Genomic DNA, 27,931 nt, shown 5'->3' with positions numbered 1-27,931 from the left:
AATGTGAATGAAAAAAATGAAAAATAATTATTTTTTTAAAATGGGAATGAGTTTCATCCACATATTTACAAATGACACTCTCAGAAATCACCGTGATTTCCAAGATATAAATCAAATATGATTTATATAACACATATTTAATTTAAAAAGCCAACAGCTTCTGTAGGGAACTTGCCTCTTCAGTGAAGAGCGTGTTTGCATAAGAGCAGCTTGGTTCATAGCCCGGATCCAGCCATTCATATCCTCCTGGGTATCAGCACTGAAGTAGTATGTCCGCATCCCTGAATGCTCTGCCTGAGAGCCAATAACAGAATTCTTATTATAAATATATGCCCGCATACCTGTATGAACAGCCTGGGAGGGGAAAAAAAAAAAAAAAAAAAAGAAATAAAAATCAGAACAGCTCTTTCATTTTTTCCCCCCACTAAAAAATTCACTGAAAAAAAACCCCTTCCAGATTCTGTGACTGCTGATTGAATCTTGGGTAAATTATCACACTGCCAAAATGGGCTGTAGTGCAGTGAACTCAGATGGCAGTTCAATTTTCACTGAAATTCCTCTGCCTCCTTCTAGAACTATTAAGCTAAAAGTACAGTGCTTCTGTCTTTCATAGTAGGAAATTTCAGCTTTTCATTTTCTTTTAATTGATGCATTTCATTTGTAATAAATTCTATACTAAACAAATCTAAGAAATCCTCGATGAGACACGCATAAGCAAGTCAATTTTCCCAGCTCATTTAATAAAGCAATTTATTCAGACAAAACACAGACAAAATTTCAAGCAATTAAACTGCTTATTTAAGAATTGATTATAATGCCTGTTAAGATCTTTTGGTTACAGCGTGCACTTGAACATATATTAGCTGCAAAATCACAAGACTTACTGATAAAGTTAGTAATCCTGATGGAACTATCACAGCACATAATATACTGACAAGTATCTTTGCACACCAAAATACTCCATGAAATTCCACTGCAAACCAGAGGTATTTTGCAATTCCTCCATAAATATGTTCAATATTCAAATGTATTCAACATGGAATGTTTTCATAACTCTAGGCTAGTTGAATTTAATAAAATCTCACCCACATTTGTATTAGTGATAGTATAGATATTACTAAGTCATACCAGTCCTGAAACACTTACTATATTTCCTCAAAGTTATTTTACAGATGTACTTCAGATTAGTAGGGAGAGATTCATCTCCTTACTTTCCAAAAAAACTGAAGATAGTATACGCTGCTTCAAAGCTCTTTTATGATATTAAAATGAAATCAGTAATTTAAACTCCATTTTATAAAACTAAATCTGCTATCATGCACAAAAACTAATAGCATGAAACGCTGCTGAGACAGGGTTTTTTTAAAAAGAAAAAAATTATATCAACGTTTTAATTTGGCCACATCTTCTTTTAGAGGTTAAATGTATTTTGCAAACCTTCCCTAAATAATTGGTCTCTTTATATTGATGAAAACTTCTTCCCATCATTATTCCAAATTAAATAAAAAACCAGTCTACAATCATAGATGGCTTCAGAAACACAACAGTTTTGACAAAACCCAGGCTATTTAATCCAGTGCAGCCCTCCCTAAACATTATAATTTCAGTTGTTTACCCTGAATTTCCAAAATTACCATACTCTTAGAGACTTGTATCAACAATTTCAAAGAGCAAAATGCGTGCTTGCTAATAGAGTGCTTTCAAATTCTGTGGAAAATTTCCTCCCTTTCTATTGCAGCCTGTTCTCCCAAACGTGTGAAAGGTGGCCTTTCCCTTCTGTGCCCCAAGCAAGGAAGCCTGAGTTTGCTTTGAAAACTGGAGACTAGCAGAACAGTCAGCTACAAAAAGAAGGAGCAGAAGAAGGAAGAGGAAGAAAAGGTTGCATAAAGAAGTCCAAGACTCTCTCCTGCCTGAAAGAGTCTGCTTCCCAACAGCACTGGCCAGTAAGGGAATACAAGGTGATTTCTCCTCCATTCCCAAAATTAGCTACCTACCTTAATACAGGAAAACAGGACCTCCATACATTAAACAGTAGCTCTGATCAATCACATATTTAAGAATCGAAAGACTTTGTTCATGTTTGCCTGGTTCAGTTCTTTAGGTATTCTTTGTTGTTATTGAGGGTTGTCTCTTTTTTTTTTTGCCATTTTGACTGCAGTAAAATGCTCAAAGCAAATATGATATGAATATTAATTCATTTCAATTTATGTTTAGTGTCCAGTGTATGAAGAGACAAAAACTAGCAGCTTCAGATATAAAGGAAAACAGTGATTTTGATGTGAGACTTTACGACTACATTGCTCCTTCAGAGATCACATTGAGCCCGTAGAAGGTGTTAAAATTCAGAAGTGAAGTGACTCCTGCAGAAAACCAGACTACATATGCCCCACTGCAGATGGTGCAGTAGGACCCAACCATTCACTGCTTATACACTTGCTTATAAGAAACAAAAGCTTGGGTAACTATCAGCAGCAACTGTGTAGCACATCAAGAAATGGATTTAACAGCTATCTTAACTGACCTGTACATCCCAATCAGCATAACCCACCTGCACTTTAGGTTCTCTTTCAGCTGTGCATGCTGAACACAGCTGAAAGCACTGCCTAAGAGGCTCTAGGTGAAAACGGTATAAAAATGCAAACTGTGTTGCACCATTCTCCCTTGAGACTGGAGCTATCACAGCCATAAACATTCACAGCTTCAGAAGGGATAATAGAGATGGTGTGCAATAATCAACAAACACAACATTCTGAAGTTTGTAATATAAAACACTGGTTAAAGGAAAATTTAAATTTATTTCAGTTATTTATTAGTAGCATGTCTTATATGCAAGAAAGCACTTTGTGCCAATGGCCTGTAGCCGTAACTGCTAGCAGACAGAAGCCAGCAGGCTTTTTGGTTTGTTTTTTTTTTTTTAAAGCAAAAGCCATTAGGATGACTACAGCATACTAAAAAGCCTAAAACACAGCACATGCGCACATGTACGCCACACACACAACAGGGAAAAAATAATATTGGTACCTATTCATGCATTCAGATGCCTTAATGTAGATACACTGAGAAGAAAAGCAGTCTCTCTCCCATAGTGCACAGTAGGAGAAATGGACAGTAAACCCCAAGAGCATATCAACAGGACAAGACAAGGACAAAAAGTTAAACAAGTTAAAATCAGTAAAAGATTCATGTTTCCAAGACAATACTTAACAAAAGACTATACTAAAAGTAACTAATGCCTACAGCAGTTATGTTCACATCCACTTGTTCAAAATTCCTAGGAGAGAACAAGCCACCATTCATAGGACAAATGGATGGGGAAGGGAATAGTTTTCTAATAACTGTAAACTTTCAAAATCAGTTCTCTCAATAAGCTATAAAGTACAGTTTGATATTTATGAACTATTTATGAGTAAAAATTGAAATAATACTCCGACCCTTCACTACGAACTCAACAACAGCACACAACAATCTAACTCGTCTTTCACCCTCAAATAATATCGAGCTTTTTAAGGACTTGTAGAAACTTGAACACTCCCCTCTTCCAGATTTTAAAATAGCACCCCTCAAATCTATAGCCCTTGGCATTTCTTCACCTGACTCCCCACACTGGGAGAAGTTCTACAAGCAATATGGGAGCCTAAGGAAGCAACTCTGATTCAGAGAACATAAAGGAACACACTGTGTCAATTTTCTTTTTTTTTTTCTTTCCTTTTTTTTTTTTTTTTTAGGAAAATCACTGAGAAGATATGAAGTTTGCTCTGGTCCCAGCAGGTCTAAGCAATGAACAAATACTTCCATTAGTAAGACCTAGAGTGTCAATAATAAAGAGATGGGTTTTTTTAAACCCAAGCTGCAGTATTCTCCTTTGGAAGTAATGATTTGGCCTGGTTTCCCAGGCTCTGAATGTTCTCATGCTGAAAAGGTGAACCTCTGAAAAAATGTTAAAAGTAGTATCGAAATAAAAAGTTGTAACACGTGTCTCCAACGCTACTTCCTACCTCGTACAGGAACACCAGAACATTCTTCACTGACTTTATTTGGTATCAAGATATGCACCTAAATACAAATATATACTTGCATACACTGTCTTTGCATGAAGTTTTCCTGTTTTCTTTACAGCAAACTCTGGTAGGCCTTCCAAATTTCTCAATTTTTATTACTGTCAGATTCATATAAATATGTTTACTTTCAGTATTCTCTCTTATATTTTAACATATATAAGACCAATTAAAAATAATTTTCATTACTGAGGACAACAAGGCTTCTAAAGAGACTGTGATGACATGAACGTTCATAAACTGATACTATTCATGTTTAAAACTGATCTACTACTAAAACATACAGTCAATTCTCGGTTAATCACAAGGAGTATTTCCAGGTATATATTAATGTTATGTAAGCCTTTTCACATTATAAATCTAAACACTGGATTTGTGCTCACTTACATTCGTATCAACAAAAAAATTACTGTACTTTAAAATACAGCAATTAGATTAATTAAATATCTTTAGGACATTAGATACCGACTAAATATGCAGTAAGAACCCTGAGTTCTAAGCTGTCATATAGCTTAGTGACAGTAGCTTACAGCTAGTCACAGCACTTGGCTTGGGCCAAATAAACAATGTGAAAAAATTGTGAAGACAGAGACTTAAAAGCAGAGTTTCTAAACAAAATAATTTAACACACATACTGCTACACTTCAAAGTAGGAGTCTGATTGCATTTGAAAAGCCTGTACCCAGTTCTGCAGGCCTATGATTGTTAAACACCCAAAGAGACACAAGAGCTTAAAAGCTGGGCCTCAGGAGGTGATGAATGGAAAAGGATTTTGAGAACTCCTGCGGTGCACATTTTAAATTATCAGGGTTTAACATACATGCCCTACTGAGCATGTATTTTACAAACCTCCAAACCAAATCATGTGCAAAAAGCATCCATGTATTTGCTACGTGAATTTCCTTCCTCTAGTTTTGCAAACAAAAATGTTGATTTTTTTCTGCAGTTTTACTGTTTCCCTTGCTTCAAAACTCACTGCCACTTAAAACAGCCACTTAAAATGGGAGCCAATACCTCCACTGTAACAGAAGATTTACAACAACCTGAATAAAGGACAAGACAAATGTAAAAAGTGACATGGCACATTCTCCCACTCATTCAGGTCTTAAATGCGAAAAAGTCTTATCTTTATTTTGGGCTTAATCTGCTTGTGTGTTCTATTCCTGGCTGCACTACACTGCGAGACAGAATGTCCGTCTACGCTCTGGATATCGAAGGGTACTGAGGAGATTAGATAAAGGTAATGGCTGGTGAGTGATGGAATGCCAGGACGGTCGTGCTCCTGCTGCTGTGCACCCACAGCTGACTCCGTGTCCATGGAACGTCAGTGTTGGACGGGGTCCATACAAACAGGAATCTTACAAAATCCTCCTACTGGCCTATGAGTTCGTTCTAAATTAAATAAAACCCCAGCATCAAGCCTGCAGTCAATCATCAAACACCTAAAGCAGAGTTAAAATTGGGCCGACAAACTAATACATGAAATGTTGAGGGGTTTTTTATAGAGATTCCTAGCATAAACTTTCTTTTGCTATCAACACCCTATTTCTATCTATATCAACCTTTTAGTAGCGAGCCTGTGTTGAAAGTCTCAGGTTACAGGCTCATGCTGATTTTCAGAAAAAGACTCAGATTAAAGACCTGGTAGAGCTCATACAGGTATGATATCCTAAAAGGAACAGGGGAAGTCTGTATTTGCTTCTGAAAATGTTTAACCATGATCACACACCGTGGATTCTGCTCCATGGGAAAGGAGAACCACAACTTGGCCAGTGGTGACTGAAGAGCGTGTGTGTAAACATCGTTTCAATAAAATAAAAAGCAGGGAAGCCTAGAAGAGTATATTGAGTTCTTCTCTTTCAGTATACATTTCTTGCTAGGAAAAGGCTCTAGAAGAGGAAGGCTTTATGAATCACACTCAGAAAATACTGGAGTGGAATGTTTCTCTTAAACAAAGGTTCCTTTGTAGCATATCCTGCTATCTCATGCTCAATGCATTTGAAAAAGTACAATAAATATTTCCACAAAGTGCACTCAGTGTTTTTAAACATATTTCCCAAGTTAATATTTGTTTAATAAATTTCAAACCATTATTCACTTGAACACAGAACCAAAAGTAATAAGAGGCAGTCTCAATTTTAAAACACCCCCAAAAAATTAAAATGCAAGAGAAAATATACTCTGAGCAGATGTTCTTCATAATTTCAGCACAGAAAATATTTAAACAGAGAGTTTCCTTCTAGATCTCCTAAAGTATGGCTGATCAAAACCTGGTTTGTAAATTATTTTTTTAAAGTACGTAGCTCATTTGCTTGACAGAAAAACCAGTTCTGCTCCAAATATTGGTAGACTTTAAATCTGCCACAGGCACATAAGTTTCAAACTTTGCCTCAGTGGTGCAGCTCAGACAGTCACTTAGAGTCAGGTTTTTACACTGCCAAGAAGAAATGTATGTTTTATTTCATATTTGTGGGCTTTTATAATGAAGACTAGAAGTGTAAATTATACAATTACATTTTTTTAGAAAAAGAAAAATACTCAAAACCAACTTCAGACTGTATCAAGTAAGAGTACTTTTTCCTTTAAAAAGTCCATGCCACTTAGGATGTCTGTAGCTTCCTCCCAAAAAAGGAGAGAAAAATTGGTTACACTTTTTCCCTTTGAAATCAGGAAAAGAAACACCAAGAGCTACAGTATTGTCATTTTCCAACTGTGAGAACTAAGCTATTTCTTTTATTTATAAAAAACCACAACAAAGCCAAACAGACATCAGTCCATTATGAGATCAAGTACTCTATAAATAAGAAAATCTTTCTTTCAATTTGTAGACAGTACTGGAACAACTTATTGATACTAATTTCTGATTTTAGAAACAGGATCTTTACTCACAGACACTTCATTAAGCTCTAAAGACACTTACAAAGTAACAGACATGAATGTCAATTCATAAGCAACAAAAAAGTGCCATGTCACATTTTGACAGGCAGCCAATAAACCTGTCTACTTTTAGAAAATAATAATAAACAGATTAGGAAAACAGATGATGTTTCTGTTTACAGAAGCAGCATTTCTAATGCAAATAAACTATGATTGGTTAATAAGGCTTGTAAACTGTACCTTAAAAGAAAACTTGCGATTTATACGATCTTCAGGTCCAACTGGAGATATGACATAACTAGGCAAGGGTATGCTCCCCAGAACAGATTCTTCTCTGCTGTCTGTTGAAGGAAAAAAATAGAATTTAATTCCCTGCACTATTCAGTGGGCTAACAACACATTCTCCTTTATGGGCACACAGACAACAGTTGTTCAGTAGAAAGAAGAGCAGTTCAGATTGGATATAAGGAAAATAATTTTCCCCATGAGGACAGAGCAGCAAGGGAACAGGCCAACCAGGATGGCTGTGCTATCTCCATCCTTGGAGGTTTTCAAGGCCTGACTAGATTAAGCCCCGAGCAACCTGGGCTGACTCCTTTCCTGACTCTGCTTTCACCAGGCAGTAGGACAAGACACTTCCTGAAGACCCTTCTGACCCAAACTCACTTGTGACTCAACACTAAAAATACACACAGAAAAATGTTTTATTTTTAAAAAAATAAGACTGAAATTTTTTTTAAATCAGTTTAGTTTTTTATTGAGGTTTGTTCTTTTCTTGGGGGGTGAGTGGGTGGATGTTGTTTTTTTAGGTTCAGCCAGAAGACTACACTTCAAGAATAAAGCTTATTGTGCCAAATGAACTGTGACAGGCTGCACGACATGACGGACCTTCCATTTAGCATTGTTCATCTAGGCTAATTGCTATAATTAGGAAACCTCTATTACTGCTGGCTCTAAGTGATCATCAGTAAAAATGCAGTGCCTAGGAATATGAATTCCAAGTTTCATGTTCTGTAATCCTTTCAATCTTCAAAAGCAATATTCAAAACTTGAAAATAGCCTTATGTAATACCATTATTCCTAATTTGGCCTAAGATCACATCTAACCTTTTTTTGGTAGATTACTGGATTCAGAAGTTCTCACTCTTACATTGTCCCCTGGATTAAAGCTGAATCAGTACCCTGATCTGGCCATAGAAAGTTCTCAAAAAACTCAGATCTCCAAGTGCAAGCAGGTAGGTAACACAATACAGACCAGACATGGGATAAATCTTATTTATTGCAGTCAAGTGTTCTGCAATGTAAACCTTGGCATATATCAAAGATAAGTTGTAAGACAAAATATCATACAGAATCTCCTTCTTCCCCTACTCTAGCCCCAAATTTGCTGTGCATTAGAAACGTACAGACAAACACCTGTTTCACTATTCATCTTCTCAGAATACCTAACTATAGCTGAACAGCTCAATTAGTTCATTAATTTAATGTGATTTGTACAGGAGAACTGTTACAGACTAACTCAAAACAGCTAGTATCTACTCACCTTTGTAGTAAAACAAACAATAATCAGCAAGCACAAACCATCGCCTTTTCCATAATCGCATTCCAGAGCTATCCTGAAATGCAAGAAATGCAACACACTTTTCATTTAATGGAAGTTAAAAGCTTATCATACAATGCTGATCCAGTGAGTAGTTTACCAAAAGTTTACCTAAATATGATTAATACTTGCAAAACAAGTGCTTTCTATTTTAGCAAAACATTATGTACTAAGAAAGATAAGAGGCAAAACATCCAGCTATAAAGTAATGAGGGCAGAATATTCCAACTGCTAATTTTCATTAAGTAATTACACTTGCATCCCTAACAGCATTCAGATTAACTTTATACACAACCAATGCATATTTTATCTACACAGATTTATCTGCAATAAAGAAACAAAATATACTTCCGGATGGCACAGACTCCAACAAAAATTGCCTGTAGACCAACACAAAAATCACTACACAGTTGTGAAGTATGACATCAGATTTCAGGCAATGATATCCTATAATTCTACAGTCAATCTCCATATGTTACCCATGCCTAAAACATAATTTAATAAAATATTCCTTAGGAAATAAAATAGGGCGCATAATGTGCAAATTTTAATGAAGTATAATATAATATGCCAGTGGAGATCCATATATATCTATCTCTATCCATATATATATATATCACCTTGTCAAAATGAGTAATATTTGCATTGAAATTAATTTTAGAAGCTTGTGAAATTGCCAGACTGTAACCTGAGGAAGTACAACTTATTCAGCTCAGGTAGGCTTTGATAAGACCAGCAGCATAGAAAGCATCTTCAGGCTTTAAGAGTTAATAAGCAGAGGTAAGGGGACAGAAGGAAACAGGATATACAACATTGCTCCAGCTATTGCCCTCCTCCTTTCTGCAGCCAAATTAAGTATGCAGGGACTTTCTTCCCTTCCCATTTTCACGCTACTATGTTGTCAACACACACTGTGTCCGAGTTCTGATTCTGTCCTGAAAACTAATGGACTTGGGTAGGAAATGTCAACAGAGCTGAGACCAGAACACAGCAGAATTACAGCTCTCCAAGCAGGAGGAAGTGAACGGCTGTCAGCAAATTTCACTTCCCTCTACATATAGAATCATAACTGTAAGCCTGAGATTTCAGCCTTCTCATCCCTAAACTTTCCTACTGGATCTCTGGTGATAATCTGGTGGACGCCGACTGCCAAATTAGAAGCAGGGAAGCATGCTCATACAACAAACAGCTTTATTTATTTATTGCACTCAAGGATGTGCTTCTGTAAGGCTTAAGAGTTCAAGATGTTGCAGCTGTAGAAGCCTGTTCACTGATGAAATTCTATAATCCAGCCTTTGCTGGATACTGTTCTTGGTGACAGCAATGTCTGATGAATGGGTCCCTGTCTCCCATAATTTTCTCCCTCCTGCTTTTGGAGAACAAAAGGTATGTGGGTTGGAATTAAGCCTTGATGGGGGTAGAATGGCATAAACAAGCAGATGGAATAAGGTCTTCACAGCCAGCGTTGTTCTGAGGGAAATCAAGATCATCATGGCAAGAAGCCATCAGGGTTAAAATAGGAAAAATAACAACATTTGGACAACAATGTTATAGCTTCAACATTTAACCATGATGGTGATGTCCATTTATCGTTTCCACTTCTGAATCAAACCTCTATATAAACCTTGGTTTTCACACTCGCTGAGCACAAATTCCTCATTACAGAAGCCTGTGGGAATATCCAACACTGCCCTGTGTCACCAACATTTGACCTTCTGCTTTTTCAGTTACTTGGAAGGCACTTCTTTTACTTGGTGATTGTATTGAAGTATATGAACAGAAACTGGTGATCACATGCATACCTGTTTGTGTAGCCAGCCTCTTACTATAACAGGAACATTGGGATTCCTCCTGATAGCTTGTTCCCTCTTTCCAAAGCTATGCACTTTGCTTCCAGTCTTCACAACCTGTAAAGAAGTACAATGTAGCAGTCGTTTTTAAACTGTACTGAGACTCATTTCATATTACAAATAATCTCACTGCAATAACTCATACTTCATTAAACACTAACAAAGTATTCATAGCATTTTCAAGGGCAAGTAAACAGGTAATGATATTTACAACACAGCAAAGTCAATCTTCCACTTTCATCAACATATTAGTGCCAGGATGGTCTGCCAAGTCCGAGCTGAACAGCAGCAGCACTGATGTGTCAAGTCAAAAAGGCAGAACTATGGAACTTTTAGTGTGCCTGGAAAGTATTTTTGAAAACTCCATGCAAATCTGCCTCTGGTAGCTGGGTGTCAATGCAGTACAAGTCTCTTACACGCACAGGACTTTGAGCAGATGAATCCTACTCTTGCTCTTCTTTGTTTGGGTTTTTTGTGTTACTTTTTTGGTTGATTTTATTTTTCTTTCCTGTTTAAATTCAAACAACATTGATAGCTTAATAAAATGCTTGGACTTTGACCCTGCAAACAGAAGGAGAAGACAGAGTGACGCTCAGGAAGGGAAGAGATCTAGACAGCAGTAAATGGAAATCACAAGAATTGGGTAATGATTTGTTTGTTACCGAAACCTCAGTTTTGACTCACATGGGCAAAACTATTTCAAAAACAAACATAGAAAGCCCATCCATCTGTGAAAAAGCAGGAATCTCTGGATGAATAATTTGCCTGTTCTTTTCCAACCTCAGCCCAGTTTGCTCCTCCAATGGCTTTAGGAACCTGAGATGCACACATCACCCTTAGAGTTGCGCCTGACCCCTCCAAGAAAAGAAGTGTCCAGATTCCTTCCTACAGTGTCTCACTTTTTAATCTCTTATTTCAGCTCAACAGGGTACAGATGTTCTGTGAGCTGCAGACAAACAACAGCTCTGGAAACAAGTACCTTTGTCATGTACAAGGGATAACATCAGAAAAATATCTCATCATACTGCTCCTGCCAGTCAAGCAACACTTGGACTAGAAGACAGCATACATAATAACAAATTATTCTAGCAATATATGATAACTTTAAACAGATTCTATTCATTTTGAGGCCAAGCTTTACCAACCTGCACTATATTTCCTATCTTTATGAAGAGTTAAGATAATAGCTACAAACAGTAAGAAAAACAATTACTCCTTTGGTATTATAGCATATAAACAGAGCCACACATGTTAACACTTGTAAGGAGCTGTCAAAGGGCAGATTTTCTTAGGTACTTTCCCCGAGGTGCGCTCCCCAGGAAGGAGAATGCTGCTTCCAGCTCTGCTGAGCAGTCAGGTGAGATGCATGTCACGGTCATTTCAGTGAAACGCCCTGACATTTTGGTGACAGGAAGTACAGGCTTTTCCCCAGGAGTGACACCTCACCAGATAACCTTGGTGAGAGCCTGCACAGGACTCAGCTGTGCCCCAGAGCAGCACAGGTTATCACCCGAGCAGACAGCTCTCTAGGGCTAGCACAAACCCAAAGGCCAGGGTTTCTAAGCAGGTGCTCCTGACACCCAGATGCCAAGAACCAGCTCACAGTAAAAGCCAGGTGAGGATGGTACTGCCGAGATCTCTCAGCCCGTTTCTCTGCCATACCTGTGCTAACGCACTCAACTAACAGGCTGCAGAGCACCTGCTTTGGGCAAACACAGCGTGTTGACTAGGACCACAAAAATATTTCTGGGTACTCATGCACAGACGCGAAAGGAAGGAAGAAGTAAGATGTTAGGGATTTTGTGTTTGCTACTGAAAATATTTCAAAAGATAACTTGCAAACCTGTGTCCAAATACCACTTTAAACAAACACACAAGGGTGTATCACGAGGTCAGTCAAGCTCTGGATGATCATACCATGGCCAATTTACATATGGATATTTTTTAAGAAAAATGACAAGTAAACATTTCAGTGGAGTTTTAAAAAATTGTTGCCAAAAGCTAAGATGCAACAACTACAAGGGCGATAAAAATAATGAGGCCCAAATTGTTTAAAGCTCTGAAAGTGAAAAATTCACACTGTGCACCTGAACAGAAATCAATTTACAAAACATACAGAATTTAGTTTCCAAATTTTTCTTTCTCATAGTCCTCCTTGGAAGGTTGGATGAACTGAGGAACAGTTAAAGTTGATCCTGCTGATCTAGCCTTACAGTAGCATTTAAATTTGATTTTTTTCATCAGATCCCTTGTCAGTGAGCAAGCACATTGGTAGTCTCTGATCTTACTTAATTTAAAAAACATGCAGACCATAACGTAGAAAAGTCACCCTTGGACTTGGTCAAAAGACCAAACAATTTCTATTGCATCAATAAAATACCCATAATGGAAACAAAATTATCATTTTATGGTGCTTTATGTAATTAAAATTATCATATCATCTTCAGTATTAATCATCTCATTCTGCTCTGGAATAAAACAAAGCATAACAGACACTGCATGTCACACCTTGCTTCCACTGGCTAGACTAAAGAGTTAGTTTAACAGAAAAGGTATATATTTTAAACTACTTGTCTGTATTGCAGAAGCCTTTTCCTAACTTAAATTATTCTGATATCATTGTCATGTGTTGAAAAATGCAGGTCAGCACAGCTGTCTGTGTCACTGAAAACACAGGAGTCACTTTTGAATTCAGTCGACTTGTCACGCTGACTTTTTGAGTGGCACTTAAGTTTTTGTGGGGGAAAAAAAAAGTCAAAGAGCCAAAGTTTTCAAATCCCTTTTCAGCACCACCTCATCTTCCTTACAGTAGCTTCCAGCTGAGAAGAAAAGTTGCTAAATTAATTACAAAATATTATATTTTCTTTTTTTTTTTTAAACTGGACAGCCAAAAAGAAAATGTAGACAGACTTTTATTTGGAACAGATTTTCTAAAGAGTAAAAATGAAGACTGCATCTTGGTCAAAGTATGCAAATATATATATATAAGAGAACATGTAACTTTCGATCTGGGGGGACTTAAAAAAAAATGTGAAAAAACCCCAACCCACAAAGCCTCACCTGTTTAAGTCAAACTTTTTCATTCAAAAAGTCTCAGTGCTTCACTTAGAAATGAACTTATGAATTCTTTTGGTATCTCCAAGAAAAAGATAAAAAGTCCTTATTTTTCAGATAGGAAAAACCAAAACCCTCAGAAAATCCCACTCTTAATTTTGAGCATTCATATACAGTGGCCGTGAATTAAACATTGTGTTTTACACTCCAGCCCAGCCCCAGACAGTCCCACAGAGCTGGCACCATCACATACCTGTCACCACTGCCTGTTCCTCCCAACTGCTAGGCTCATTCTTTACTTGTTGTATTCCTCACCAGTTTATCTTGGAAAAATACCAGCAACTATCAGTGTCATCAACAATTCAATTACTTCTCTCATGCAAAATCCATCCAAAACACACTCTCAAAATGTTGGTAATAATAAATACATTACACTACTCTTCTTCACGTTCTTAACTTGTCCCAGGTCCTGTATGGCACACTAACATTTACAAACTTCCATTCACACCATCAGATGCTCTAACAGACTAAATTCCCAAAGTACCTTACTCCCAATCTGAAACAGTTCTTTATTCCTCCATATCCTTAATTTTTAATCAACAGAAATGGCTTTTAATATGGTAATTGAATTGGCTATGAACAAGCAGATCATTGGGACACAGAACGATTGCAGTTTACCAGCATGCCATTTTGCTTTTCATTCCCTCAACCCAATACCCCCCAAATGTCTAAAAGCATTGGTCCGTAGACTGCATTGGTCTGAAGTCTTCAGATGACTTACTCAGATAGTTCCTCCATCAAAACGGTGCACAAGAATCTATGTGCATTTCTGCAAAACTGCCCATCTCAGGTGTCTTACAAAGCAAAGGCAATTATACATTTACATGCACATCAATGAAACATAATGACATTTTGGTAAATAAGAGCTTAATTTTGGCTTTTTTCTTTTTCTTCTTTTCAACATGCTGCTCTTGTTGTATACTGTACAACTGGCACTGTTGGAAAGAAATTGTGAAACTCTTTTTCCAAAGAATCAATTCAAGTTCAGACCTGAGCACTGCAATGAGCAAGCCAGTAGTTTTCCTTTGATCTTGAACTGAAAATGACAAATCTGCTGTACATTTGGCAGCTTACCTTCCCCCCCTCCGCCCCAAATGTGGCAACTCTTAGCTGCCAACTTTCTACAGAAGAATCAAGTGGAAAGCCATGTACCTGTTCCTGCACTTTCTGATTTGGTATTACTTCAATGTGCTCTGTCTAAAAAAAAACAGTTTGAATTTGGCCAGGATTCCAACATTATGCATACACCATTCTGTGATAGCATTTGTAGGACAAAATTATGAAAGCATTTCATAAAAGATAATAATTAGCCATGGGTAGGTAGAGACCTGTAACATGAACATGTCTCTCACTTCATGATTGTGCCTCAATTCTCCAACTGGGAACTCAGTCTTTGAAAGAACGATTATGGAATTCATGGAAAAAAACACTTAGAAAGAGATAAAAGGACCTTAAAATCTACTCTCAACATGCCAAAAGTCAACCTCAAACAGGTTATTCATTTTATACCCTTTGTTCTCATTGTTAGTTCACCTGAATTAATTTTTGTGTTAGGCTGTGAAGGAATTCAATAGATCTTCTGACTACAGAACGAGAGAAGTGATGTCAAGCCTGGAAACACATGCAATAATGAAACAAAGCAAACAGAAGAAACATGTTGGTTCTCTGTCTTAATTAATCCAGTATTTATTAAGGGCCAGCAGCAGGACGGATCTTATAAAAACAACCTTGGTGGAGAAGCAAAGTACAGGCAAGCTCTCTGCAAAAGCTCTATTCTAAGTCTAAAGCTGCCATGTATTAAAAAAATGCCCCACCTGGGAGCCTGCCAGAAGCATGTGTGGCCACACTTATACAGGACAGCAAACAGAACAGAAGCGGAGACCAAAACCAGACAAACTGAAGTTTTGGGAGGAGATTCTGGATATTCTCCAAGCTGTGATGAAAAAAGCATTACCCTCACCTTTAGCTGTGCAATTCTGACATCCCCAGTGATTCAGTCTCTAGCACGTGAATGGCCCTGTAAGTTGTACCCAGTCACCATTTTTGATCTCTGATTAGATCAGTGCAAGCATGTGACAAAGGGAAACAGCAGCAGCAGGTGACAGAGGATGCACACTTCCTGGCACAAGTGCAATCCCGGGTACGTTAAAGCCAACTGTGTCACTGGAGAATTGCTCTGCTCAAAGCAAAGTATCAGGTCTCCAGTAAGTCTGCTGGTTTTAGGAGTGAAAAAATGAACCTTCTGCCTCTAATGCCTCTAAGGCTCAAAAAAAAAATCAGAGTGAGGAGGATAAATAAAGTAAACACTAATGCTGATGTACTTTGGTAAGTTCATATGTCAAAATATGAAAAAGAAATGTATCAAGTAATTCAGGTAACCTACCAAGCCTACTGTTTTCAGTGATAACTTCATCTAGCACTTTAAAAGATAAATGTATTCTTGAGATTTGACACACAACAGTCTTTTGTGTTGGTGCAGTGACTTAAACACTTCAGATCTAAAAAAATATTTTTTTAAAATTGGTTTTTAAGTTTTCATGAAATTCTTTGCATCTTCTCCAATATTCACCCAAGCATATCAAAACATCAGTAAAATATTTCATATATTCAACAGAAATATCTTTGCAACCAATTCAGCAAAGTCCTTTCTTCAACTCAATTATATAAGAGGCTGTTCACTTCTGCATTTAAAAAAAACTGAGAAGTTTAAGATCTGAGGGCAAAGTTAAGAAATCTATCTTATCTCTGCTAATTCTTCCAGCATTGCTTTTTTTCCTTTTTATCCACCCACTACCATTCCCACTGTAGTATAATTTACTGTAAGGTCAAAGAAGCATTAAAATAGCTGGTGACACTGCAAGTACAGCATTTTATTATATTTTGTGCAATAATAAACACAGTCCTTTGTCAATGACAAAGAATGTTATTAAACATTTTCTTCTTCTATTAAACATTATGAGTGTAAACTTAGTGCCTTCACTGTTTTTGAATTGCAGTGATGGCAGAGAGGATTTAAGTTGTTACCAAGAGGAGGAACAGCAGTAAGGTCTCATGGAAAATTTATATATATATGTAAACAAATTATAATTCTTGGTAGTCTGCAGCACTTCTTGCCATATATACTGGACTTTCAAAAAACTTGGAGAAATACTAGTATGATATATACTTACTTCCATTCATAAGAAGACTCTCAAACTTCCCATGTCACAATAATCCCTATTTTTCAAATTATATTGAACAATATAATCTGGGTATACAAGTGCTTCTAAAAGTGCTGTAACACTGCTGTTACACCTGCACACAGTGCTGCAAAAAGATTTTTGCTTGGGTAGAAAACACTACTTCTACTCTGAGGTCCTACTAGACTTCTAGGCTAAACCCACGGTCATATTAAAACCAGCATTAAAAGAGTATTGGATTTAAAGTGAGTAAAGTTCTAGTCAACAAGCTGAAACAATAGCTTTTTCCTTTACCTTAGAGCCAGGTTTTGTATCAACAGCAGATGTAGTTACTGCAGTGGACGTTTCACTGACCATGCTTGAAGGTCTTTGGTTTATTTGTTGCTTGGACATAGATGAATTCTGTCTAGAAAATAAACAAAACCAGATAATCTAAAGTACATTGTTTCAAACAGTCAGCTTCGCCTTTTCATATTTAAGATTCACAGTGTGCAAACGGATGACAGGCTAGGCAAATATTTCCCATAAATCTGCAACTTCCTTTGCACCACTCCTTTTATTTTCATTTCAGGTCTTTCTCAGGCAGATGCTGCCAGTGACATCTGATGATTGGTATTTGTCTGTGTATCAGGAGCGAAAAAACTGCCAAAGAGAATCAAGACATAACAAAGAGCACTCAGAGAAGATAGGGCTAATGCAGAGAAACTAAACTGTGCCCAATTTAGAGACTTGGCTGCAAACACGTGAAAGAGCAAATATTGGGGAGGGAAAGACAGGAATCAGCACTTTGCAATAACAGGCTTCGTATTTAAAATCAAAGTGAGACCAGTCTACTGTTAGATCTTTCACTAACTTAATGTTAGATCTTTGCATCTGCCCAAAATATGATTCATACCATAATATGAATTATTAAAACACTCTTTTAGTGAAATGATGCAATTCATGGCAGATATTGTTAGAAATATGTAACTTCTGAGTCATACTAAGATTCCAGAAATCCTGATAACTAGCTCAGATACCCATTTAAAGCATAGGTGAGGTCAATCCCACCAGAAGAACCCGTTGAACAAGTAAGAATTCAGTACAGCTGCCCAGACGAAGAAATAAGAGGATAAATGGAGGGGCAAAATCTTGTTGAATCGCATATGCAAGTTGTGAAGAGAAGCCCCAGCAGCCAAGCTTGACACCAACCTGTGAATTAAAACCATAGGTGGCATTTTCAAAAATCATTAACGACATAATTTAGCAAATTGTATTTTAGGAATAAGTAGCAATACGGTCACATCAGAAAACAAAATAAAACAAACAATAAACAACCCATGATTTTCCTTTTTCCATCTCAGTAAGTCAGCAAAGCCAGTTATTAAAAAAAAACCAAAAAATATGACATACAAGCCACACCAAATGTGGCTGTTGCTAGCACTTAAACTCATTCCAGTTCTGAACACAACAGAAAACAGAGTAACTCTGAGCAGTTAACACTCATGAGAACAGAGAAGAATAGTTTGTGATTGTAGCAGCTCAACACAAGATTTATCTACGTCAAGGCGTTTGCCATCACTGCTCTTCCTCAGTTACAATCTCAACAATTACCAGTTCAAAGGCTTTTATAGGTGATTTGGTGTCAGGGAAAGCACATTTTTCCATTTGTTACCACAGAGTTTCAATTAAGCTTGCAAGCAAGTAACACAACCTTGGTCCCATTTTCTTTATGCCTTGCTTATTTGGCTTAAGTCCCTTCTTGCTAGACTTTACACATAAGCTCAGGTCCAAGATATGAGAACAAACTACAGCAAGGCCAGGCCAAAATTCCTGGCCATCCTTTAAAGCACGAGAGCTTTATCATATCATTTGAGTCAGTTTGCCTTACCTCTTATGGACCAGGTATCCTACTTCAACTGGAATATACAGTAAAAAGATTAAGACATTTCCCATATATGAAGCTGCCTGACTAAGTTATTTCTGTCTTGCTCCCTTCCCACTTTATAAACTTTCAAAATAGGTAGAAAATACAGATGTACAATGTGCCTGCATCTTAGTTGCCTTCTCCTAATATCTACTTACCAAAATAGTTCCATTTCCCTGCTCAAGGCAACTAAACCAAGAGTAGGTACTTCAGTTAGGGAGGAACACTAACAGGGGTGTGAGAATCATCTACACTGCTTCCTCAAAATGGAAAATATTAGATTTTATATCATTAAGAAAGCCACTAGAAATGAGTCACAAAAGCATGAAACCAAAACACATCCAAGGAAAATGTCTGGCTTCAGAAGACAAGAGATTTCCCTTCCTGCCTTGAGGTTTAGATTCTCTACAAGGTCCCCACCACAAACTATTGAGCGTTACAGTGTAGGACAGTCACACGTTATTATCCAGGTACTTACTGGGTCGAGGAGGGAGGAAAGGAGGAGGTGGAAAGAGCACATAACATACATGTTCAGAAAATCTGTTGCCTTTCCAGACTTTAGATAATATGATTGGATTACATTCCTTCCTTCTAACAGAGTAGCTATATCAGAGAGCTACCTTTCTCAGAAAAGAGAAAAATGAAAAATCAAATTTAAGTGTTGACAAATTGGATTTAATTTTTCCAATAAAAGAATTAATTAAAAAAAATTAATAATCCCAGAGGAATGGTTTTAATTTAAAAATTCAACTCTGATTGAACTGATTTTCACTATTCCTCAAGATAATGTTCACAGCTGGCTAAACATACTTCACTTTAAAAAAAAAAAAGGTAGAAGAACTAGAGAGGAAGATAAGCTTTATATGTTTAACAAGACCATCACTATCAGAAAACCATAATGCAATGATGAATGTGTAATTTCTAAGCATTTATTATGTGGTCATATAGTGATTTCTCTTCCATTTGCTACTGGAAGTGATCACTGCCAATATATCGAGCTTTCCTTTTCTAATAGTACCAAATTAATGATGAACTTCAAATTCACAAGCAGGAAAATGCTTTTTAAAAAATGTGTTGCCATGGAAGAATTCAAATAGCCAGCAAAAGAGACATTTAGTCCATTGAAAGAGAAAATACAATATTATTCTCCTAAAAGTCTTTGCCAGCAAATACTAGTTATCTAAACTTGCTGTATCTGACACGTAACAGAAAACACCAAACAATATTGAAAATTAACTTCAGTATTTGTATATATTTCAAGGATACAATAGATTTGTTGCATGAAATCAGAACATAACAAAACTCAGGTATTCAAGTTTCTTAAAAGCTAATTAATATTCTCAGTCTGTTTTTAAATCAAATAAAAATAGGCAGAATATGAAGAATTACATGAAACATGCTGGCATGTTAATGGAGTTAATGCTGTCCTAACAGTATTTACAGATTCAACTTTAAAAATAAGTGACTACAGTACTAATGGTGCATTCAGAAGCATTAGTTCAATATCACTATTACTGAAGATGTCTGATAATATCTGTTATCCAAGATACCACATTCTGTCTTCATAGTGATGGGTTTTGACTATTTTCAGGCTGGTTTTCTTAGTGCCTCCCCCAAGTGTGTGCATACACATACAGAATTGCAGTATGTACATTTGGAGCCCCAGTACTGTGTAAATTTTTTTAAGTACTTGAAAATAACACTCTATATAGTAGCTCCTGTCAAGCAGCTCTCTGCACTACTTATGCAGTGCTAGTATGTCTACAGAAATAACATTTACCAGCTAAAAGAGTTATATAGCCAATATTCGAGTTATTAAAACCAACACTGAACAACAATAAAAAAAACAACTACACCAGTAGCCCATATTGAAAATGCAATACTCATGAGAGAACACATTCCTTTGCTCTAATAGACCATAAAGATTGGTCGATTTGAAAGATCAACATTCACAACTGCAACTTAAAAACTTAATTTTGTTGGATCATACATGATGCAATAACATCGTGTCAGTCTGGGTTTAATACCCATAAATCTCCTAATCAGCTAGAAAAAAAAACAACTGTCCTAGTATTTCTATATATGTAAACATGGCAGATATTTCTTTCTGAGTTGTTTGGGTTTCCTCTTTTCTCTCCACCTGATATTTTTGCTGCTATAGTAACCAAACGCAATAAATAAAATAAGATGGCTCTCTACCCAGAGGTAATACAAAGGTTTCATCAGTCACACAAAAACAGGCAAAAGATAACATTCACTGGATTAAGCACACTGTATTTTTTCCCCCTATATGTCTACATTTATGTTCAGGTCTAATCTTTTCTAAAGGATAAAGTACTATCTTCTCATTCGCAAACACACTACTATGGTAAATACATCATACAGATCCTAATACACAACTACTAGTGTTTAACACAGATAAAATTAGGTATGTGGGTGCATATGCCTTATTCTTGCTTTCTGTATACAATTACTTAAAGAATTGTTATTTAAAGAAAGATAAGAGAGGAGAAATCTAAACAGTACATACACCTATCCTAAGAAATTCTATCATAGGTTTTTCAGAGAAACACATATGTAACAATGTGGTAAATAAACCTAACACCTGTCTGGCAGGCTTACCATTAATTCTCAGTTTCCCACTGGTTGTTTAAGAAAGGTCCCTTTGTGGATTAAGGGTTCATTAAAAACATCAAAGTACAGCACAGAAATCAAGAGGCAGTTGTGAAATGGAGGGAGTCTACCAGAGAGGCTTCCCATACAGCAAGATGCTCAGTTTATTTAGAGGTGATCCTAAAAACCAAGTCAATAGAGAACAAAAATTATTCTGGATAAAAACTGAAACGCTGGTAGGAATAGATAAAAAATTAATCTTCAGATATGAGTAACCAAATGATAAGACGCCAAACTGAATTCAGTGTCAACAACAGAAAAGTAATTCAAAAGAGGAAGAAATGAAAAACATCTCTGCAGCTTTTATCACTCAAAACAACACTGGCAAGGAAAGGATATTTTTAAATCTAAGCACAAGGAGTAGCAGCAGCCAAAGAATGTTAAGAATTATTAGTAAAGGCATAGAGAAGGCAAAGTACAATTAAATTATTATAACAAACAATGAGCTCATGTGCTGAATACCGCATTCACCTATAATCAATCACTCCATCAGAAAAAAAATAAATCTGAAAGTGACATACAGAAAAGCTGGCTCTCAAGCAGAGTTAGTGAAAGCTACTGAACACGTATCCCACACACAAAGTGACCAAACCTGCTAAGCTTGGAAAAACAAAATAAGATGTAGGGATTTCACAGTGGTCCCAGCTAAGAATGTGTTAGGAAATAAGGAATCACTGTTTAAAAAAAAAAAATCTAAATAAGAACACCTTTAGGAAGAAGGAATAGTATAAGGATCAAAGATAATATAATTAAAAAATCACAGGTTCCAGTCACAATGGAGTTGAGGAAACCAGATTTCAGCTTAAAAAGCAAAACTGATGTGATATTGTTTAAATGCCTTGGGAAAAGACTAGTGAAATACAGTCTCAGTCTTCTACTGAAAGTACCCAGTTCTCATTTGATCAAGTGAAGCAAGGGCATGTAGTTCACGACTGAGTCACAATCAAGCTAGAATTACATCATTTATTGACGTCATTCTCCAAAACCCGTTTTCAAATCTTCTTGCCAGAACACTGCTTCCAGGATGAGGAATGGCCAGAGCAGTCCCTACATTCATCATTTCTAGATGACTGTAAATTACTTTTCTGATGTTAAATGTGTCCTTTTAAATGGATATGTTTGCTGCAGCCTGAACAAGTTTGTGCTTCCTTCTCCCCACTAGCTTCCAGTCAATATCTGGTTACAACTCCTGCCTTTGGCCCTAATCTTAAATTAAAATCAACCCATCAGTAATAAATCATGTCACAACCGCACTGAAGAACAAATCACCTTTTATGAAACCCTTAAGAGTGCTACTACTTCAGACAGGATTCTTCAGCTATAGGAAAAAGTATTCGTGGTCAAAGGATCTCACAATGGAAAGTTTCCACAGGCCATGCCAATCCAGAGCCAATCCAATTCCTTTCTGACCAAGTCCTGCTTGTGGAAGTCATTTCATCACATGATATGATCTACTACACTGATTCCAAACTAATACATGATCAACAACACTGATTGTAAGAAATCCCTGATGCCTGAGGGAAAAGAATGAAAATGTGGCATAGCCCCATTACAATCCCTGAAGACAGGGAGGTGCTAGCAGCTACTTTGATTTCAGCAGACACATCCACACGTGTCAGGCAGCGTCACTTGACAGGAACTCAGATATGATCGTGATGAACAGCACCTGTGCTAAACCCCTACTGTTGCATAAAAGTGGTATGAAACTGAGGAAACCAGAGCATCCCACACATTTGAAAAAGACATTTTTAAAGCAATTTTAACTTGACAGATTAAAAACGTCTACTTTCAAAAACACTGTATGTACTTTAAGTCAATAATAAAGCTTAGAAAAATGTTTTTGCACAGACTGTTTCCACTACAAACATATCCCTCCAGCCATTCCCTCTTCTTTTAAAATAAAAACCACCTCTCTCCATCAATTCCTACTATAGTGTAAGATTTTTCCTGGTTTTGATACCATCTCAGTCTGAGTAACTGAAGTCTACAGATGCTCATTCATCTGATTGCCCTCCAAATAAGCACTTTCATTTCTCTTCCAAAAAATTTGCTAACAGACATTAAAGATCACTAAAATCATGTGCCACCATCAAGCAGTTCTTTCAATTCTGCTTTTAATATTTTATCTGCTACCATGATTACAAAACCAAAAACAGCCTAGGGAAGTGTGACTAATCCAAGCAGGCACTCCAAGGAGTTGTATCCAAACAACTATTCTCCAGTACACATCTACAAATTTATATTAAATTTGACTGAAACTTTAAAAGAGATGAATTAAAAATCAATCAGCGGATAGAAGTTGGAACACAGATACACAATGGCTACTGTCCATTGTGGTCATACTGGCGACCTCCAGCTCAGTAGTCATCCCACAGCCTTCATACTTAATCACAGGCCTCTCCCACAATATTTTATTTCATGCTAGTTCTCAGTAGGCACATTAAGGTAGAATTGGCTGTTGGCTTTGCTTTGGATTTGGGGGAGGGCAGCTGTTAAGTTGGAGGGGTTTGTTGGGGTTTTGTTGCTAATGTTGTTTTTATTTGGTTGGTTTGCTTTTTAAACTGTTTGAGAGCTCCTTCTCAGGGCTACATCAGAACCTCTGAGTTTTACAGTCATGCTCTACCTTCTTCCTCTCCAAGTCCACAGCAGATTTTACCAGAAAGGACTCAGTCTCCTAGGAGTCTTGCATGGCCCTTCTCTGTGTCTCATTTTTCTTAATAACTACTTTGAATTAAATGTAAAGCAAACTAAATATCAGAGAGTTTGAAATGCAAAGTGTTCAGAATCATCCGGGCAGCCACACAAACCCCCACATCAAGGCCATTACAGCATGATGATCAGCCTCTGTGATAAATGAGGGGCTAGAGGCTGCTTAAACAGTGTTGGAAAAGGAAAAGCTATCTGGTGTTGTCCCATTCTTGTTGCCTTTGGAGTGGTTTTAGAAGTGATGTAGAACCTTCTCCTAGACTCTGTGTCTTCTGTCTAGGGAAGACACCATTACAGTCGTTCCATTACAAGAGGGATTCCAGGAGCAATCCAGTGTACAGCAAGGATGACAGCAGTAGTTAAACCCTACAATGAAGCAGGGTATGATCCAATCCAAGACCAAAGACATGCCCAAATTCACCATTTTGAACATATGCATATTTCTTCATTTTTCTTTTTTATTTTTTCAAATCAGACAATCAAGATAAAATATGCTGGAAACGAATACATTCTACACCATTTCTCCAGAATAAAGAAGAATGTCTAATCAATGTAGAACATCTTAAACATAAGATAATCAAGGAAGTACAACGGAAACTAGTAATATTTTGTGTATTTCAATTTCAGTATAAACCTTCCAGCTTGCTCTAAAAACATTTTTCATTTCTGTTCTATATACCTGATATTCATATAAGACTAAAGCATCACTGTTTAAATATCCTATATATATATATATTGCCTTTTTTGTTTGTTTATTTTTGAGTTTGTTTGGGTTTTTTAAAGGATCTGATAAAGATTTTCTCTCAAGCCCTGGCATGGAACACTGCTGGAATCAAAAACATACTATCACAATGAGAAGTAAAATTTTAAGCATAAATCTCAATGACATTTTTGCTACAATATCAAAAGAACTGTTAATAATCTAAAGTACTAATCTACTGTAGGTTAATGTGCTACTGTTTTAGATCTCTTGACATGGGTATAAAACTACTTACTCTTCTCGCAAAATAAATTCAATATTTTCTGGAGAGACCTGTCCTGTCACAGGATGTCTAAATGACGTGGTCTGCTGATTATGGCTGAAAAGAAAAAAAAAAAGAAAAAAGAAAAAAGGAAATTAATATTGCTAAACTCAGTAAAATATGATCTCTAAAAGGCAGAACTATTTATATTGATGCTTTACTGCTCTATTCCAGAAATAAAACATATTTCTGAGGTACTTTTCAAGTCTGAAATGTTTTCAGCTCCTTCCTGTGTTCTTGTTGACTTTGCCAGTGGCACACAGTACCATTTAATTATTAAACAAGTTAATGTTTTAAAACTAAACTAGTTACAATCCTTAGTTAGAGAGATACACTTGAATTTATGACCATTTAAACCTGACTATTACCAGATAATTTAAATATAACACGTAACATAAGTTATTGAATTATGTTGCTGTAACTTTCACAGAACAGAACCACTAAAATAACTTGAAATGCTGCTAGATAACATTTTACACATTTTGTATTATTTAATCAGATCACAGAGACATTATGTGGAAGCCATTTCTTGCTTTTTTTTTTCTTCTAGTATGGCATTTCTTCGATGATTTTTCTTCACACCTTCATGCAGCCATTCAGCTGTATGGTCTATATAAAACAACATAATTTAGTATTTTATCTCAGTTGAATTAAAGTCAGGAATTTCTATCAACTTTCCCCTCACAGTCCTACCTAGATGTTTTGCTAGCCCTTGTGAAATATTGCTACTCATTAAAGATAAATATTTTACCTATCTGTGTAACTGCACTCATGTAATGCAAAAATATGGAGTGAAGAAAGCTTATTTCAGTTTAAACTGGTAGTCTTCCCTCCTCCCTAAAATCAATTATTTCAGTTAATTGTACAGAAAACACAAGACAATTTCTGTAGAGTCTTATACGTAGTGAGCCCTTTATTCTTCTGTCCAAAAGAATGACTCTATAAAAATCACAAATTTTAAAGAAATAAGAAATTAAAGATCTTACTTTAGAATTAGAAAGGTCATGGCTGACATGCTCTTAGCCTTAGAATTAGAGAGAGTAGTGAACGAAGTGCTCACTTATTCAAGGTTCTGAATTTTTCTGGGTTTATTAACAATTTTTAGATAAACATTCAAAACTAGAATTCCCACCAAGTGCAGCAAAACAGTAACACCCTGTGAGTATATTCAGAAAACAAAAATAAAAAGGCGTTCAAAAGAATTATATTTCAAAGAGCCAAAAATGAAAACTTGACCAATTTTTTTGTTTAAAGATTTGGAGTTTTTCCTTTCATAAATACCCAGCAGTTTCAGGTCTTACAGTTTTGACCCTGTTGTCTAGCACAGCAGGATGTCCATCTAAAACCAGAATAAGGCATAAAGAAAAATTTTGATGTTTCAGAGTAATGAAATTCCCAAGAGATAACACTCTTTCTGATGAGTAAAGGACAGCTAAAAATCAATCAGCTCATGCAGCCATAAGTAAATAGCTCAAGACATGCCTTGATTTAAAAAACAAACCAAAACCAAGCAAACCAAAACCAACCAACCAACCAAATAACCAAAAAAACCCCAACAGCAACAAAAATCCCACAAATTGTTCATGCTAAGTCCCACTTGGGCCACAAACAGCAGAGGATGTTTGGTGTGCTATCAACTTCTCATCCTTTTTCCAATGTGCCTTGCTACAGGAAGTCAGATATAAGGAACCCATATAACAACATTTCCAATGACAAGCTGAGAGCTGTAACAACTTATGTAACACCAAAAGGACTTTTTCCAGCCCCACCTCTTACAAAAATTCTCACCCTAAAGCCATTTTCCAGCCCCACCTCTTACAAAAATTCTCACCCTAAAGCCATTGGAAACTGTCAACAAGATATCTGGCCATCAACTACTCTGCGGCACCAGCGACAGCATTTGCTCCCTAGGCTGGTGAGAACTGACCTCTCCTACAGCTGTGGGTTAATAAAGGACCTTTGCCGTTTCTAACTCTTCAGCTTTTCCCATGAAATCAGAGATCCAGAGAAAGTGTCTCCGATAAGCACACAGTGCTAACATCAACAAAGCAGCCAGGATCCTTTTCCTCACAAAAAGACTGAGGAGTATTGTTTATTTCTAAAGAAGCGTTTTTATGTGAGTTTATATTTTAATTTTGGGTCTACATCCGAAGAGAGGGACAGGAACTTGCAGATGTTTTCAAAGAAAATAATATAGAAATTCTAACACTAACAATTAGCTCCACGTTTCTCACACAGTCCAGTTTTATGTTGAAAGTGTTTCCTCTCAAATCAGGCCTGAAGCAGTCTGTTTAACCTTTGATGCTTAGGTTAGGACTGCTAACAAAAAGGCAGATACCTTGTTAGCTTAGAAAAATCAAAGTACCTTGCCAGCTATATTCTCCAGGAGCAGCCAAACTGTCAACAAGCTCTCCTCTGCAGGCTTTTAGTCATTAATAACTCACTCTATAATTAAGACTAAGAAAAAGGACTGTATTCCAGAAATGCTCTAGGGTTGTTTAGGAAGTGAAGTTACCCATTATACCATACTAGCATGTACACAAATGCTTTTTTATTTCCCAGGAAATAAATTCACCAGGTCTTCTGAAGATGAATTAGTCCACTTGTTGCAATTCAAGCGGAAGTACATTACTAATAGGCTAAATATTGCTTACTAATAATAAGTGTTTGCTGCAAATTAAACACTTCTTAAATAACTGAGCAAATGCACTTTGGGACAAGTTTTGCATGTCAAATACTAAGAGCAGAGAAACAGAGAGATGGCTCTGTTACTGCACAAAATGCAGATGGTAATTTCACACAGAAGGAGAAGGAATATAAAAGCAAAGCTTCCCGCATATCTGCAGCTTCAGTAAGTAGGACTTGACCGGGAAGAGAGAAGTGAAACCCCTGCCACTAACAATTAGTTTTGCAGAACACAGTGGTTTATTTGAATTTGAAAAGTGAGCG

At 36.7% G+C, this 27,931-nt stretch overlaps 1 protein-coding gene across 13 annotated transcripts in view; it reads right to left on the bottom strand.

Annotated features, from left to right (window-relative positions):
* PLEKHA7 (pleckstrin homology domain containing A7) overlaps positions 1–27,931 on the bottom strand; it is a 161,245-nt gene that overhangs the window by 41,869 nt on the left and 91,445 nt on the right. For 10 of the 13 annotated variants that reach the window (XM_039382479.1, XM_039382480.1, XM_027737160.2 and 7 more), the window contains 6 exons: positions 24,956–25,039; positions 16,970–17,081; positions 10,335–10,439; positions 8,476–8,548; positions 7,173–7,273; positions 176–354 (listed from right to left, as the gene is read on the bottom strand). In XM_039382479.1, coding sequence (XP_039238413.1) covers positions 176–354; positions 7,173–7,273; positions 8,476–8,548; positions 10,335–10,439; positions 16,970–17,081; positions 24,956–25,039 — 654 coding nt within the window. The remainder of the gene's footprint in view (positions 1–175; positions 355–7,172; positions 7,274–8,475; positions 8,549–10,334; positions 10,440–16,969; positions 17,082–24,955; positions 25,040–27,931) is intronic. The other 3 variants (XM_027737164.2, XM_027737169.2, XM_027737161.2) reach the window with 2 other exon arrangements.

The sequence above is a fragment of the Pipra filicauda genome, unplaced genomic scaffold (genome assembly GCF_003945595.2).
Source record: "Pipra filicauda isolate LSUMZ 115617 unplaced genomic scaffold, ASM394559v2 scaffold26_size5592650_pilon, whole genome shotgun sequence".
NCBI classification, from domain to species: domain Eukaryota; kingdom Metazoa; phylum Chordata; class Aves; order Passeriformes; family Pipridae; genus Pipra; species Pipra filicauda.
Note: the sequence above shows the minus strand (reverse complement) of the source record. Positions and strands in the feature narration are given on the sequence as shown.